Below are 16,885 nucleotides of genomic sequence, written 5' to 3' on the forward strand. Positions count from 1 at the left end.
ATTTTCATGCCGGTCGTGGTTTGCAATGTTTGTTCTATGGAGGCCTTCTACCAAAGTAAAATCATTTTTTAAAAAAGAAAGATATTTCCAGAGACACAATGTAAAGTATAATATTAAGTGACATTTTGTTTAAAAAGAAAAAAAAACACAAGGAAAAATACCTGTTTTATGCCACGTATCTTGGTTTTTTTGTCTTTTGTTTTGTGTGTGTGTATGTATGTATGTATGTATGTATGTGTACAGTAAATGTTAACACTGTTACTACAAAGCTGCAAAATATATGGAACAAAAAGAAAACTGTGAAAGAAAACTAGGTAGAGGAATTTTACATATTCCTGTGGGCTGACTGAATACTGTGGGGAAAAAAGGTTCTATTCCTTCACTTTTCAACTCTTAAGAGAAGAGGGAGAGATCACCAAACAGCCAAGGTATACTCCCAGTGACTGACGTTAGAAATCACTATATAACATGATTAATAAATACTTTATTGCAGGGGTGTGCAGAATGACAACAAGCTAAAGTCCTATTTTGAAAAGTGGTCAAAAGAATAGGAAACTACTAGTGGAGTCAATTCATAGAGAGCAGTGTTATTTTGCAGGGGGCGGACTGAGGAGGAAAATGGGAGCGGGAGCCGGTGTTGTGTATCTGGCGGTTTTAAAAGAAAGGATCAGAAAGAAAAGTTGTTTGCACAAAGAATAAAAAGCAATTTTGAAATGGGGAATGGACATGTGAATCTGATTCTGAAGTGTGACCCAGGATTATTTCTTTATTGTAGACTGCACACCCCATGCAGTTGTCTCTCCTCAGATCTCCATTCTCTGCTCTACTTTGAGGAATAAAACTCTGTCTGTTCTCCACACCTGAACAGATCTGAACTGCTGTGTTTCTGCATGATAATAAGATGAACCAAAATTTAATTTAGTGTCTTTAATACTTTACAACCCCTGTTGGTAAACACCCTTGACCGCCTACCTAATGTTTAAAGCCTTTAAAACAATTTGTTTTATGAGATTCCGATCAGAATTCCCTAACTTTACCATCTTCAAACTTAATACGATAAAACACCTTCAAAAATACAGCATATCTGCAATGTCCATTTACAATGGTTCTTCAGTAGCCTATACTTCTCAAGCATAGGAATATGCTATACTATTGAGATAAGGAGAGAGGAAAAAAAAATAACTGTATTTAAATACATACAAAAAGGAAACAGGAAAGTTTTCAACTTAAATCCAGTTCCCAGAGGGGGGGAAAAGCAATTCTATGAATGCTGCCTTTATAACGAACAATCAGAAATTCCACTAAGCTAATTTGACAGAAATTTTCCTCATTTAAACAACATTACAAAAGTCCTGCATTATAAAATAGGGTAGAATAAATCAGTGTAATCAATAAAACTATACAACATACAAATTACATCGCTTCTGAGTGGGCAGATTTGATTCTCTCTCTCTTTGCGGCCATGACTACGGCATGCTCACTAAAAACAACTAACTGCCCAAACTATTGCTTAGTTTGCTTTGTTTTTGTTTTTTTAAAAAAGGGTGCAATTTCGTTGTATATACAACCAATTTACTGGTTATACCTTGGCTTATAGCAAGGTTCTGACAAAATGTTTGTCTAGGCTTTTTTTCCCTTCACTGTGAAGCACTGAAAGCTGCTAATTTTTTTATTTTTTATTTTTTTTAGTGCACATATGTTTTAATAAAGTAATGCCCTGCTAAGTGCTATAGGGAAGGCAAAGGATGCTGGCTAGTGGATGTGATACCATAACACTAACAATCACACAATACAACGGAGCAAATGACTACTCAACCACTTATTTGACATATATGAAAATCCAAAACATTTTTTTCCCTTAAATAGAGAATAACCAGTAAACAATTTTCAGAACTTGGAAGTTTTAAAAACGTGCATATAAAAATGGGCATTATATACTTTTTATTGAATGTGGATTGATTGCAATCTGCTAATAAAAATGGGTGTGGGATTTGAAGAAAAAGGGAGGTTGTTTTTTTTTAAGGCTTGCTTGTGAAAGGAACAGTTGTAAAACAAAAATTGCTTGAAGCAGGGTTCAGCTTAGTGCTTCACAGTTTGACTGCTTCTCTAAGAAGAGCCCTTCCTGCGTGTGCATTCAAAAATCACAAAAAAGTACAAAGACAAACACCTAAAATACACTGCGTCAAGTGCAGCACCGACTTTGGTCAAATAAAAAAAAATTTAAAGAAAAATTAAGAATTGCTAAGCTTTTCTTCTACATGATATAAGCAGGTATTGCATATTTTCATATATCTGGGAAAAAACAAAAAAACAAAACAAAAGGAAGACTCCAAATAAAATGTAAAATGCAGCAACATCAAAAATACTGATAATCTAGCATCTACAGATCTCAGAATAGCACTGCCACTGACCGTACAGGACAAGAAAACACTACCGCTATCTGTGGAACAACTAACATCCTACTGATTTCTAAGATGCTGAAACTGACAATGGCTGACATAAAAGTCACATTTACAAAAAAGTGTCTCCAAATGCTTGACTAGGGAAAAAACCCCTTTCAATATAGGAACATGTGCAACAATTCCACAAATAATCGCTATCCAGGGCAAGGCACATTGATATGGAATTTTTTTTTGTTTTTGTTTCGTGCAAATCAATAAAACAAAACAAAACAAAAAATTAGTTTCAGGGAAAAGATGAGGAGCAAAGTGTCTTCCCAAGAAATTCAGTTTACTTGATTGTATAGGACAGTAGTAGAAACCCTTCTGAAGGGCCGAACAAACATAGTTTAAAGGCAAGTGCCTGGATTAGGGATTACAATATTGTGTCTTAATGCACTCTACTTTACCCTACATTAACTATATAAAAATTAGTTACTAACACTAGAACATGCAGAGAATTTCTCTGATTAGCGAGACTTGCCAACCAGAACGTATATATATGTATAATATAGGAAACCTTCTTAAAGTTGCATGGGAAGCAAAGGGGTGCTCCGCTGTCTGGTAGGAAAAAAAAAATCACTTGCATTTTTTTCCTGTTTTTTTTTCCTTTTTCTTTTTTTTGTACATAAGATCAGGACATTTTGGGTCCAAACTTTTTTTCTTCTTCTCAGCAAGTGTCCTTGCTTTGAACTGGTATAAGATGTAGAATCAGCATTTTGCTTCTGTTTTGTTGCCTTTGCAGTTCAGAAAAAAACCAACGCCAGTTCAGGGACACAAAGGCGTTTTATTTTCTGGACAGCTTTCTCTTATTAGCTCAAGGGCCACAGTCCAACTCAGAGTGAAGCATACTCAAGGACATTTGTTTCAATGGGCTTAAGCACACCTACCTCCGTGTCTGGTTGTGGCCAAAGTATTTTGAGAAGTGATATACCCTATATTGCCGGAAACACATACGATTTTATCAGAATTGGCATAATCTATTATAGTGACTTTTAGCTTATAAAATTAACAGATATTATGATTTAATTTTAATTATGTGCTTTGATAACAGAAAATGATTAATTAGCATTTAATGTAGATAACATATTGTGGTAAAAGCACCATTAAATTTTGTATTTCTTTTTAAATTTCCTTCAGTTTTAAAGGGATACAAGTTTAACAATAAAAAACATAAAAAGCAAAAATAGCTCCCCCTTTTTTTTTCTTGCAAGGCTGTTTTTTACCCCGATAATTTAGAGTCCTGGGGTGGTAGGACTTGGAAAACAAAAATAGAATTTTCAACAATCTCTATCTTACAAAGATATTTAGCTATCCAATGAAATTGCACTTTTCTCAATTCAAAATTCGATTGTTTTGATTGATTCCTGTCAGTTTCTATCAAAACAGACCAACTTCCCCATTTCCGTGTGGATTTTATATCATGTTGAAAATCATCAAAAATGTTTCATGTAAGTGCAGCATTTAAACCCTTTTTTTCTTTTTCATGTGAACAGCAGTAGGTTGATATTTTATATTTCTCTGCAACTTGAGTGGAAATCAACCTGTTGATAATGCTCTTATGATTCATGTCACGTATCTAACTGCCGACTGTAAAATTAAAAACAAAACAAAACACCTGATATGTTACAGAAAAAAACATGCCCCATGTCTGTCCTGTAAGTTCTATATTGCAGAATTCAGCTACTACAAAAGTTATCATGTATGTGTGTTCCTCATGATCTCTCAAGAAGTCCCACACCTATATGGGAAATTAATCAGTGAAAATACTGTAAAACAGCTAGGCGCCATGTGGAAAGTGTTATAACAGCAAGTCAGTAAGCAGCCAGCAGGCTAGCTCTACTACCCAGTGTCCCTAATGCTTACACTACCAGTTGAAACACTTCAAAAATTATGAAGCCCAAACATTTCCAGCACCATATGAGAAATTACATCGGTCACTAAGGTGTTCTTTTGTTTTAAAAAAATCCCCTCCTCCCGCCCCCCCCCAAACAATGTTACGGCCCTTGTCAATCAACCATAACTTTTGCCGTTTCTGAATGCGAGCAGTTGCTTGCTGTCAATATCTGTTCATCTCCCCTTCCATGGATGCGAAGTAACTGCACTGTGTTGCTGCTGCTTCCATGTTACAGAGTTGGGAAGGGGTCGGGTGGTCTGTCTGGTGGGTGGTGGGAAGCTGTGAGTTTTATCCCAGGTACCAGGACTGCAAGAAGGAAACAAAAAAGAAAGGAAAGATTTATTTATTTATTTTTAGTATCTATGCAATGCTTTCAGCAGAATCCCTCCCATGTTCATGGCTATGTGTAAAGAAACCTAGAAATTAACATTTGGCTATTTCTTGTGCCAAGGTACTAAACCAGTGAAATCACATGACATTGCACCTCTCCTTATTCTTTTTACATAGAGATGACTGAACACTAAATAAGAAAATTGCAAATCATTACACAGATGTGACTGATGTGTGTATATTTGAACATATGGAAGAGACACAAGTTGTAATGAGTGCTGCTCTATCCATGAACTGTCACTTAAATAATAAACCTGTAGGGCAGAGATTTTCAACATTTTTGGGTCCATGGCTCCCTTGACCAACGCCATTCTTTCCATGGTACCCCTATGGGGCTCAGGAGCCCAGTTATGTCACCCCTTGTCTGCAGAGCTGGCAGGCCCTCACAGCTTTTTGAACACCCTCCCTTGTGGAGTGTTCCCTTAGCCTCCTCTCTTCCCACCTCTCCTTGGGAGTCCTCTGCGCAGCCGCCCCCACAGCCCCTTGTCTCTGAGCTGCCCCCAAAAAGAGCTGCCTCTTCACACTGCCCCACAGTGACCTGGGAAGCACCCCCTGGTCAGCCCCAGAGGCACGATTTGCCTGGGAAGCTTGTAGCCAGAACTGCTGTAACAAACAGCTGTGCAAGCCTTTGGGAGGCAGAGACATGAGAGGAAATCAGAGGAGGAAGGAAAGAGGGACAGAGGCCATTGTTGCCCATGTCTCCCCTGACCATCATTCAAGGCACCCCAGGGTGCTACTGCACACTGGTTGAAAACCACTGCTGTAGGGAGCCCAAAAGTAGGTTTAGGCAGTTGAGGAGGGAGGATAAAGCAGCGGTAAAAGAAGCGTGTGGCTTTCTGCCACATAAAGATTTCAGGAGCTGCTTGGAACTTTAGAAATTCTGGCAATACAATGAGTATTATGAGCTACACATTCCATGAAACCATTAAGACCATCTTGGATTAAAGTAATCTGAAGGTTGTGACTAAACTTAGTTTACCTATACATTTCCCACAACTGAACCACACCCCTGGATTCCATTCATATGTGTCCAAGCACAGTTGGATTCTCCTGAGACTTGGAAAGGGGTGGGGTTGTTGTTTTTTTTGCTGTATCAATCTCAGACCATGTGAAAATATTGTGCCATATACACGAAGGTCCAATTGCTAAAATGGAAAAAGGCTAAGATCTATGTTTTAAAATTGCCACATCAAGGCTGCTTCTCTAGTGTCAGTTCTGAATTGTGGCTATAACATGTAAAATGGATAACTGACATCACTGTCAGTTGCTATGAGGAACACAGCAGATGAACCCTGAAATAAGAGGCAATTGGATCAGCAAAAGTGCTGATACTTCTCTCTCTGGCCAAGTCTATGTTTGTAAATAAAGGTTAAACCTGGATAAAAGCTGTCTTCCATGAAATTAAACTAAAACGTATCATAGCACTCCATAAAATACAAAGCAATGGGCATAGATGTCTGTCATGACAGACTGAGGTGAACCACAGCAGGAAAGGGGCTGGAAAGGTGAATTGTATTATTTCCAATAGATTCAGAATACTGTTGCACACCACCCCAATCTCGGAGCGGTGTGAGCGGGTTCCAGGTGCTTACTCAGGGTTTGGTTACCTCAGAACGATGGACAGTAGAGTTGTGGTGCCTTTATGATGTATGGTTTATTTACAACATATATACAGTACAACCGGAACCTACGATGGAGGTGACTCATACCATTAACACCCCAAGAGGGTCTCCCATAGCCACAGCCTTGGATTCCAGCAGAAATCAAGCATGGTTCTGTCTCTCGGGATTCCCATCCTGCATCCTCCTGCTTCTAGATACCTCAACTCTGGCCATTGTCTTTCTAACTACTAGCCAGTTGATGGAGAAGGACCCACCCATTTTTTCTCTGGCACAGAGACACTTCCTTTGTTACCTTCATGACCAATACATAAGCTATTACCAAGAACATGAACAACTGAATCCTCTATTAGATTTTAACCCTGGCTGGATGCAGGCTTTAGAAGGACCTCAGGCATATGGCCAAGCCCCCACCTCCAAACTCACAACAATACATTTTGTGTTCTTCAGGCCTGATGGTTTACCTCAGAAAAGCCACCAAATCAATGAAGGTGTGCGAAGAATCAAAACCCAATAAAAATTTATTTGATTTTGAACCCTGGTAGTGTAAAATAACTAGACAAGGCCTTGTTACTGTCAGCTGAACAAGCAGACACAACACTAAAGGCCACCATGAGTTTAGTTATACACAACTGTGACTTCTGTTATCCTTTTAAGCCACGATCTTTCAAATACCATGATTCAAACATCCATGTGCTCATTTGAAGGTTGCCCAAACTTCTTACATATGGAAGCAGGCTTGTGTTCACTGTTTGTCTCAGAAGTCAGCCCAACTGTGAAGAACATCTCAGTGCCATTGCCGTGTGTACCTAGTGGAAACTGGCACTGGTGCAGAGGAGGAGTGTGGTTGAATCATGCCGGTGTAATGCTTGAAACTAACTTTTGATTCTGTTTTTTAATATTGTTACCATTACCTATTACAATAGTATCCTCTCATTCTTCTATGGAGTTCTGAGTGGCTTACACAGAGCCTTTCTATTTTATCTTTACAACCAGTTCTTTTTTTCCTCAACAAATGTTTATGGGTACTCTCATTTTCCTATCCCTATTTCCTATTGAAATACTGCCCCTCAATGAGGCCAAACTTAGATTCACAATATGTGCGTACCCCTGCGTCCCTCGCAAGAAAAAGCACTGTTTACAACAACCCTGTGAGGTAGGCTAGGCCGTGATTAGGCCAGGATCACTGAAGTCTAACACCGCATCCACTATATGTAAAGATTTTCTGGCTGTCCAGCTTTAATAATTTGCACCTTTTTTTCTTTCTTTCTTTGACAGAAACAAAGCACATTGCCCTTGCATCACTGGATTTTATGAGTGACATAATAAATAAATAAAAATTCAGCTAGGTGACACAAATCAAAGTGGTGCTTTTACTGTCCCTGTCATTTCTCAGACAAAATGAGCTTACACCAAAATACCCAGTATTATTCATATTTAAATTGCATATTAACAAAGAAAAGCAAAAATCCTGCTGGCTTTAAGATTACATGATTTTTAGCTTTGGCAGTATGTCATGGAGGCAAGTTAAATAAATATTGCTTTATTTAAAAATAAGTTGGCAAGAGAAACACAGTCAATTCAGATGACTAGTTTCCTTTTTCATCCCACTGGCTAATTCTTTGGTCTTTTTTCATCTCTCTCTCTCTCTCTCTCTCTCTCTCTCTCTCTCTCTCTCACACACACACACACACACACACACACACTTTAACCATCTTTCTTTTCTGATTTTATGAGTCAGAGCTAGACTGATAGTAATTAAATGAAATAGTTTTTATATGTAACTTTTGTTCAAAAGGTTTTCCTGAAGGTTAAGGTGCCTAGGCTCATTATTTTATAAGCAGTGCTATTCACCAGATTAATATAGATTGGCTTTGATAAAATTACTCAAGTGAGTAAAGAATTGTACATTATTTACACAACTGAACTGAGTAAACAGTTGTCATTAGGGCCACTAAGATGAGCATTTACTAATAGTGCACTGATTCACACACACAAATTATATATATATATATTGACAAACTTCTTGTATTCATTTCAATAAAATTTGCTCTCATGTTAAACCACAGAGCCTAGGGCTTGCCGATCAGAAGGTTGGCGGTTCGAATCCCCGCGGCAGGATGAGCTCCCGTTGCTCGGTCCCTGCTCCTGTCAACCTAGCAGTTTGAAAGCACGAATTGCAAATAAATAAATAGGTACTGCTCCGGCGGGAAGGTAAATGGTGTTTCCATGCGTTGCTCTGGTTCGCCAGAAGCGGCTTAGTCATGCTGGCCACATGACCCGAAAGCTGTACGCCGGCTCCCTCGGCCAATAAAGCGAGATGAGCGCTGCAACCCCAGAGTCATCTAATTGTGAGGGGTCCCTTTACCTTTACCTTTAAGTGTTACTACAGAACAGTAAAGCTTGGATGGTGCGAAACATTACCCTGCACAGCAGACATTTGCACAGTACCCAAGTTTAGAATCATGATTCTAGGAGTAGCTAGCAAGAAGCCACATGTTTTAAATTGAAAGAAAGACCATTTGTCCCTAGTTGTTAGAGAAGCTATCACCAGGACCTGCCTATCAAGTTGATAAAGGCTTCCAATCCAACTTGATAACACACCTAACATGACTGTTATTTTAAAAGCATTAAAAGTAGCATTCGTGTTACAGATTTACTGATTTATTGAAACAAGTCCCATGTAAAGTATGCAACTGACAGAGGCAAATGAGAAGTGTTAGGCTGAACTAATTTTTAAAGTAGTGATCAAGAACGATGTCTAGGTCTTAATTTATAGCGTTTTGTTGTTGCTGCTGTTCTTCTGGTTGATGTTAACTGTCAGTTAGTAACCATCCCAAAATTACAGAGATTTGATTCAGACAGTCTGGATGCCTAGATGGCCTGTTTCACTTTGGGACATGTAGTAAAATGCTTGAAACTATTTGCATTTTTTTCAGAATGCAGCTTGTGCATGGTATTTCTTTTAATAATACTCAGTGCACATTTTGGACAGCAGGGGGTGCACTTTTCCATGCCACTTCTTTCCTTTGCTACTCACTGCACAGGTTTTTTTTTGTGGGGGGGAGGAATCTGCAGTGCTTCTGAACTCCTCTCAAAACGGGGTGGGTGGGTGGGGAAGTTTCTTCACCCATCTTACTATTCAGTGTGTGCCTTGCAGACAAGGTTACCCCAGAGCAGCTCTGTAATCCTTCACTGAAATAGGCTTTATTGATTGCTCTGGTCTATTGTTCCCTTTTCAAGTCCCCCAAGTTCAAGTTCATCCTGGTGTTACATCATGTCTGGTTGCTACGAGCAACCAGACAGACCCAGACGTGACTATCATTAGCAAGAAACACTCTGCTCTCCTCCCACCAACCTTCCAGTGGCTCTGACGTAGCAGGGCCACTGCAAACACATTGAAGTATTTATTCAGCCTAATTTATGACCTACCCAGCAAGCGAGACCCCCACTCCAAAACCCAATGCTGTTGTATATTTAATTAATCAGCCTCTCTCTGGCACTTGGGAAAGTTAGACAAAGGGCTAATTATTGTGTTGCACTCCCCACACTTTTTTTTTTTACTGGGGTGGGATAGGGGGAGAGAAAGAGTTGAATATTTGCATGGGAAAGAAAACTTATACGAGGCTCATGCCAGTCGCACCCTCTCCCCATAAACACCTCTCTCCCACTTTCCTGCCCTGCTGACATTTCATGAAATACTTTAGCTGCTTAAGGGAATTAGAAAAAAAAAATCTGATGTGAATGTAACTCCTTCAGAGTTGGTATTCAGTAACACAAATCAACTCATGACATGTTTAAATTTAAATGCTAACCACACACTCTGAGAGTTACTTTAAAGGTTAGTTTTTAATCAATAGAAGTTGCTGACTCCGGAGTTTTGAGCTGCGCACTGCAGCTCTTGTGCCTTTGTCTAAGCCTTAAGGCTTTCAAACTTTTTTTTTTTTAAGATGATTTTAGCAATGATTTGCAGACAGTGCTGTTGTGTTCTTGAGGAGCAACATGTCAATAAAGGAATAGAGTTACCCTGCGCTGGGGGTGTCAATATGACTCCTGGAGGCACCACTCATGTCTGACACAATGGAAAGCTGATTAACTCTTTGCTGGCCAAACTGGACACTAAAAAATCATTTGCAGAGATGTTCGACACTCAACTGACTACCAACTGACTTTTTTCCGGAATAAGATGCCCCAGTACACTGTTTACAACGTCAGAAGTCTGCCTCCCCCCCCAAACATGCAACCACCCTTGATTATTATTTGTTTGCATTTCAAAGGCATTAAAGAGCATGTGCATTTACTGGATTCACAACAAATTCATAATGTCTCACAGAAAAAAAAGTCCATAGGCAGTGGTTCTACTGTGGTAGCATTTTAAACTTCACCCTCCCTATTTCCACCACTCCGGGTGTGAGGGTAAAATATTTTGAATTGTGTTCGAATAGCAGCTAAACTATCTTTTTGACAAACTTTCAGCCTTACAAATGAAAGAAAATGTAAGCTTCAAAATAAAGGGGGTGTTTAAATGCACATGCTGCCACAAATATCCTCACATTTGGTCAGCGATTCACAGATCCGTCTAAGTAGTAACAACAAGTATATGTGCTGGAAGAACTTTTTGGCATGTTGGGTAATATGAAATCAGAAATGCATTCAATATTTCAATTTTTTTAAAATATCTGGTCCTATATGGGATTCCCAGTGGTCTCTAGTGCAAGGAACTACTCAGGTTCTGAACAGCTTCAGAAAATCTGCAGCATCAGAAATGCCCAGACCATTTACTGGGCCTGCATTAAGACTTCTCTCTTTTTTTGCCCATACCTGGGGCTACTACAATTCTGTGTTGTCCTAAAATGGATTTTACTGTCCTTCCCCCCATGCTGAAGGTGAAACATCAAGAAGAATTCTGCAGTCCAGTACAAGATCTTCACTTTCCTTTCTCCAGTCAAATGAAGAAGTAATCTCATCAGGTTGAAAAGTGCTGACTAAGGATTTAATAAAGTGCCTGCAGATGTGTGTCATCTCTAAGGTATTCAACTCATGTAATGCAAAACAGTTCCACACTGAATGTGCTTATAAAATTCCATTTAACCATTGCTGAGCTCTGTTTTAATGTCCTCAGAGGAGTATTATCACACTCCCCCCTCCCTAATTTACAGCACTATGAAAGTTGAGGCTCTATACTGCCAGTGTCCTAAAATCCTCACAGTAGTAAGGTTTTATGAACCATAAACAATATCTACTTGACTGAATCCTAAACAGGAAGTCTGAAATGGCAATTACATTGCTTTGAGAATGTCAGCCTATATCCAGGGCTAGCTGCGGAAGGGGACTTAAAAAAGAAAGAAAAGAAACCTCCTGGCAAGTCTTTCTTTGGGATTCAAAGAACATTGAAAAAACACCAGTCCTGGAGTTCAGAATATTTCAAAGAGAACAGAAACATTTATTCTCTAGTACACGTTTTGACTGTGCTAGCAGCACAGAAATAGGCCAAAAGGTTATTCAAATAATCTTTAAAACGCCTGTCTCTTTATTTTTGGCTCTGAAAATTTATATTTTCAAACCCAAACTAGCCCAGTTCCAAAGATTTCTATCTGGTCATCCCCCTAAATAATGACATATTAGACAAAACAAACAGAAGTGGTAACTGAAGGATAGAAGAAAGTAAAAAGAAGTCCTCAAGGGCAAAGTTTAATGCTGCGGAAGGAGGTTGTTAATGTGGAATCCAGAACTGGGTGTGACAAGTTGGCTTGCTTCTCAAAGCAAAATGGGTTATTTAAGGACATTAATACATTCAGAATGTTCTCTGACAAACTCCATAGGCTAGATTTTATTTCCCCCAAATGCATTCATAACTAAGGCCTTTTATTGATTTATAAAAATTTCCCTTCTCTTCCAAAGAGATTGGGTGGCATACAGGGCATGTACAATCCCCCCTCTCACCAACACAATTTCCCTTACAATAATTCTATGAAGTAGGTTAGGCTGAAATACAAAGATTAGGCCAGGTATCATTACTATTATTAACTGTATTTATAGACAACCTTTTCTCCAAGAAGTTCAAGGTGGCACACATAGTTCTCCCCATTTTATCCTCACAGCAATGTTGTGAGGTAGGTTTGGCTGATAGGCAGTGACTGGCCCTAAGTCACTCTGTGGTCTTCATGGCTGAATGGGAACTTACAACCCAGGTGTTAGTCCAGTAATATAACCTCTACTCCACATTGGCTTTAGGTTACCAGGGCCTAAGTCGAAGTGTTGACTTTAAAACATAAGGCTCTGAATGACTTGGAACTCAGGTACTTTAAGTAGAACCTCTTCCTATATAAACCTGCCTGTGTATTAAGATTGACAGTGGAGGCCCTTCTTGGGGTCCCACCCAAAGTAAGGTGTGATAAGCCAGGCCAGGGTCTTTCTGTGGTGGTGCACTGGCTGTGGATTTTATTGGTGCCGTTGGGGGCCACATTCTCTAGGACAGGAACAAAGAACCTCTGGTCCAGGACCAAATGAAGTCCTCTGGGCCTCTCGGTCTGATCCTCCATATTCTAGCCCAGGCAATATCCCTTCCCACCCACCCTCTAACCAGGCTACAACCATCACAGGCTCTGCTTCACACTTTCCTTGAGTGTCTTTGCCTGACTGAAATGTGTCTTTTAACTCCATAATGCCTGTTGTTTGCCTGGATGGAGGAAAGAAAGAAAGTGATGTGTGAGTGTGAAGAAACTAGCCTACTGTACAAAAGGTACAGTTCACATTTGTCGTGCTGCCTATCTTTGCCTTTGGCTCTGTGCATTACTGACATGTAAGCCTTCAAAGGTTGCCCAGAAGGGAACATGACCTTTCGGTGAAAAAAGGCGCATAACCAGTGCCATAGAGGGAACTCTCTGGGACTGAATAGCCTGCAGAGTTCAGAGGACTGGAACACTTAAGTCTGTATGATTCTACCCTGTTTTTTTGATGGCCTCAACAACATTAATATAGTAGTTTAGAATGCTCATTTTTTAAAGTATTAAGATATATCAGTACTATTAGAAGATACATCAGTATTATTGTCCCGACATTGCAGCTAAGATGCTAGGGCTATGAGGCAATAGACTACATAAGCCTTGAGGGTTTTTCAAAGCAATTGCTTCCTGGTTGTGAAATACCCTCACAACAGAGGTGAAGCTGGCGCCAACCTTAGTTATAAGGCCATCTTGTTCATTTATGGTGGAGATGACATTTGAAAAGGGGGGCTTTGTGGCACATCACAGCTGTCCCGGGGAAACCATGACACCCCATTTTTTCACGTGAAAGCACGGTGGCCTTTTGGGGCACCGTGATATCGCCTCGAAAAAGTGCTTTTATCAGGGCCACGTTTTGGGGTGCAATGCTCTCATGCAATAGTTGTGATCTTGCATGGAAATGCAACCCCAAAACATAGCGTCACATTTTTTTCACCTCAACATGTTGCTCAATTTATAGAAAAAGGGATATTGCTGATCAGCACTTATGAGGGACAACTTCACTGTGGTACCTGCCATCTCTAAGAAGATTGGGCCGGCACTGATTGAGAGCATAGGAAAGTTAGGCTAAATCAAAATAAGTTGGCCTTGGCTTCGTTCCAGGCTTGAAGGACACATGCATTCATATTATATTGTTGTCTTCTTATATGATTTTATGCTATTTTGATATATTGCTGATTTAAAGCTGTTGGTATTTTATTGTTTTATTTTATTTTGAAAGTTGACTCTGAATCTAACTTTGCTAGAAGGGAATGGTATGAATCTTTGAACACATTCATACATAGGTTTAAGGTGTGCTCAGGCATTCAGCTGAGTATGTGAGCTGCAAAACCAGGGATGGGGTACACATTGCAAGTCCCACACCCAACAACTCCAGATGTGAAGACAAAGGTTTGAAATGGGCTTTAAGGATGTTCGATTGAACACAATGACAAATGTTTAATTTTCATGGAGGATAAGGCTATCAGTGGCTATCAATGCCAATGGTTATTTCTTCCTCCACTGCTGGAAGCAGTATGCTTCTGAACACCAGTTTCTAGATACAGCAGAAGGGGAGAATGCCCCTGGTTGGGCACTGTGGTGCTGGACTAGATGGATGAATGGCCAGATCCAGCAAAAAGGGATGGAAGACCCCCATTTCCCTAAATAACAGTCTTGGTAATATACAGTTGTGTACTTTGAACATCTTAAAAGAAAGAGGTGGAAATTTCCCCAAAGGCACAAAATTCTCAAAGCAAAATATACACATATTTTTGAAGGAAACTAAATGTAGTGAACTGTGTTGAACTTCATCCTATAGCTCTATAACAGGACTTCCTTCCAACAACTAAGGTTGAAAGCATATATAAAATAGAAAGAGAGTGCACTACACTGGAAAAGGGTTGTGAGCTCAGTTTTTATAGTAACATGTCTTTAGCACACCAGTTCACTGGTAATACTAATGCTGCCTTTCCCTTTTTTTCTGAATGGGAAGCAAAGTAGCCCATTTCCAAGAGACTGAAGTGGCGCAACTTCTTCCTCTTTCAGGTACCCCGCAATGGGGAGCTGTGTTTCTCAGTGGCAGCAGTCATGGAAAGCAGGTGCCCTCCAAAAACCTAGCACAAAATTAATCATGCAGCAATTCTTGCTGCTGGTTGCTAATCTACTGAGTAGTCCAGAAAGTTTTCTTTGTAACAATGCGTAAATCCAAGTCAAGGATCTTCTGTGTCTGAATTCTGAAAAATGAATTAAAGGTTGGTTGAACTGCAACACAGTTGCCTTTAGTCTAAATATAATATATAGAACCATCAGAGGGAAAGGGTTTGAATGTAATCCAAGCAAGCAAGACCGAGTGTCACTTTGAATACGGTGTATACATTACGCAAAGGAATTTATGATATAAATTAGAGCTATGGGAAGAAAACTTTCACCTTTTTGCTATGAAAGAAAATGATCAAACCTTATACTTTTAAGATAAAGATTAAAATTCTTATGAGGAAAATATCACATGCTTCTGCAGAAGAAAAGGAATAGTTGTGTTTATTGCCAAGTTTACTTTAAATTAATGGCCCAAACTTTCATGTCACACGTTCAAAGCCAGTCACAGTAATAGTTAACTTCAGATTTTTCAGGCGGAGGTGGTGAGAAGAAGGAAAAGAAAAAGAAAAAGTAGTCAAGCAAACAAGAGAAAGAAACAATCCTATTCTGGTTTTGTTATAGGACGGCATACTACATAGATCAGAGGCTTTGGGGAAAAAATACAAACCCCCACTGTACACAAAGCACAGGAAAATGTGAGGGGGAAAAGGGAAAAACTAAAAGCAGCTTAGGATGTGTTAACTCTGCCATTCTGTCAGCTTAAAGAGTATTTTATGCTTGATCAACAGCTCCCTTTTATTATGCTTTTCTTTCATTCATTCAAGACATCAAAGAAGTGAACCACCAGTGTACCTGATCTGCGGGAAGAACTAGTAAGGGTGTTCTAAAGAAACTGGGATATTGGGAGCCAGACACCCCTGCGGACAAGCTAGTTCAAAGGGAATATTTCAACAATGATTACATTTTGTAAATCTTTCCTCCTCCCCACGAAAGACAGCTTATTTCCTGCTTTGTCATGAAAAATAGATTGTACCCATTAAAGTGAGCCTGCACTATCAAAGTTACTTGAGAACTCAAGTACAGCAGCAAGGGGATTAAGTGGAAAGCAAGATGAAATCTTTCAGAGACTTCCAAAGTGTTGCTTACGAGCTGTTGTTAGTCATAAGGTTTTTCTTACTGGAATACAAGCACTCTGCCTCCATCTACTTGCAGGACGTCTAAAACACAGATGAAAAGTCGGGATATGCTGGCATTCTAAATGGTATGAGATTAATGCACTAAAAATCTCATGCCCTTAATTTAAACTACAGAACCGTAGACTGAGTCTTTTCAGAGCCTCCACTTAATTGGCAAACTATACAGGGATTCGATGCAGGTGCACAGGCCCTGGCAAGGGGGACGGACACACACACACACACACACTTTTTTTTTCTTCACCCGCTACATAGAAAGTTATTGGCAAGCTCTTGTTTGATGAAGAGCATAACTTTAAAAGTAATAAGAAAAGGTCTCATTGAAATAGAGGAGCCTTCTGTGTGCATTGTTGAATGGTGCACAGTGCTCCTCTGAATGCGCTGGTGGTATAGGACCAGCATGACTATGTATGGTGGACTAGATAATCATATATAAAGGACCACTGATCTGGACTGTGCCAAGTGTCAATCTGTCTTATGACACTCAGCCTGCAACTGCGCTCCTTTTCGATATGGTAAGTTTAGTAGTAACCAAGACTTGCTTTGAATTGCAGAACTGAGAGCACATGTACGTTCCTTCACTGTAAGAGTTCAGTCACACTGTACATGGCAGTTTTGTTTTGCCATATATACACATACATCCACACACATGCTTTGGTTACATGCCAGGGAATCCTGGTCAAATGCGCCTCCCCCTCTCCAGCCCATCATGTCTTTCCGAGTGTTTGGAAATGTGTCTCCTCTTCACACTTCGTGTGTTTTTATG

General features: G+C 39.7%; 1 protein-coding gene across 11 annotated transcripts in view; it reads right to left on the reverse strand.

Annotated features, from left to right (window-relative positions):
• Window positions 1–208: 208 nt before the first annotated feature.
• The window catches only part of NFIA (nuclear factor I A), a 409,131-nt gene continuing 392,454 nt past the window's right edge, over window positions 209–16,885 (reverse strand). For all 11 annotated transcript variants that reach the window (XM_053392231.1, XM_053392235.1, XM_053392230.1 and 8 more), the window contains one exon: window positions 209–4,641. In XM_053392231.1, the coding sequence (XP_053248206.1) occupies window positions 4,565–4,641 (77 nt within the window). In that variant the 3' untranslated portion in view covers window positions 209–4,564. The remainder of the gene's footprint in view (window positions 4,642–16,885) is intronic.

Source organism: Podarcis raffonei, chromosome 6 (assembly GCF_027172205.1).
Source record: "Podarcis raffonei isolate rPodRaf1 chromosome 6, rPodRaf1.pri, whole genome shotgun sequence".
Taxonomy (NCBI): Eukaryota; Metazoa; Chordata; class Lepidosauria; order Squamata; family Lacertidae; genus Podarcis; species Podarcis raffonei.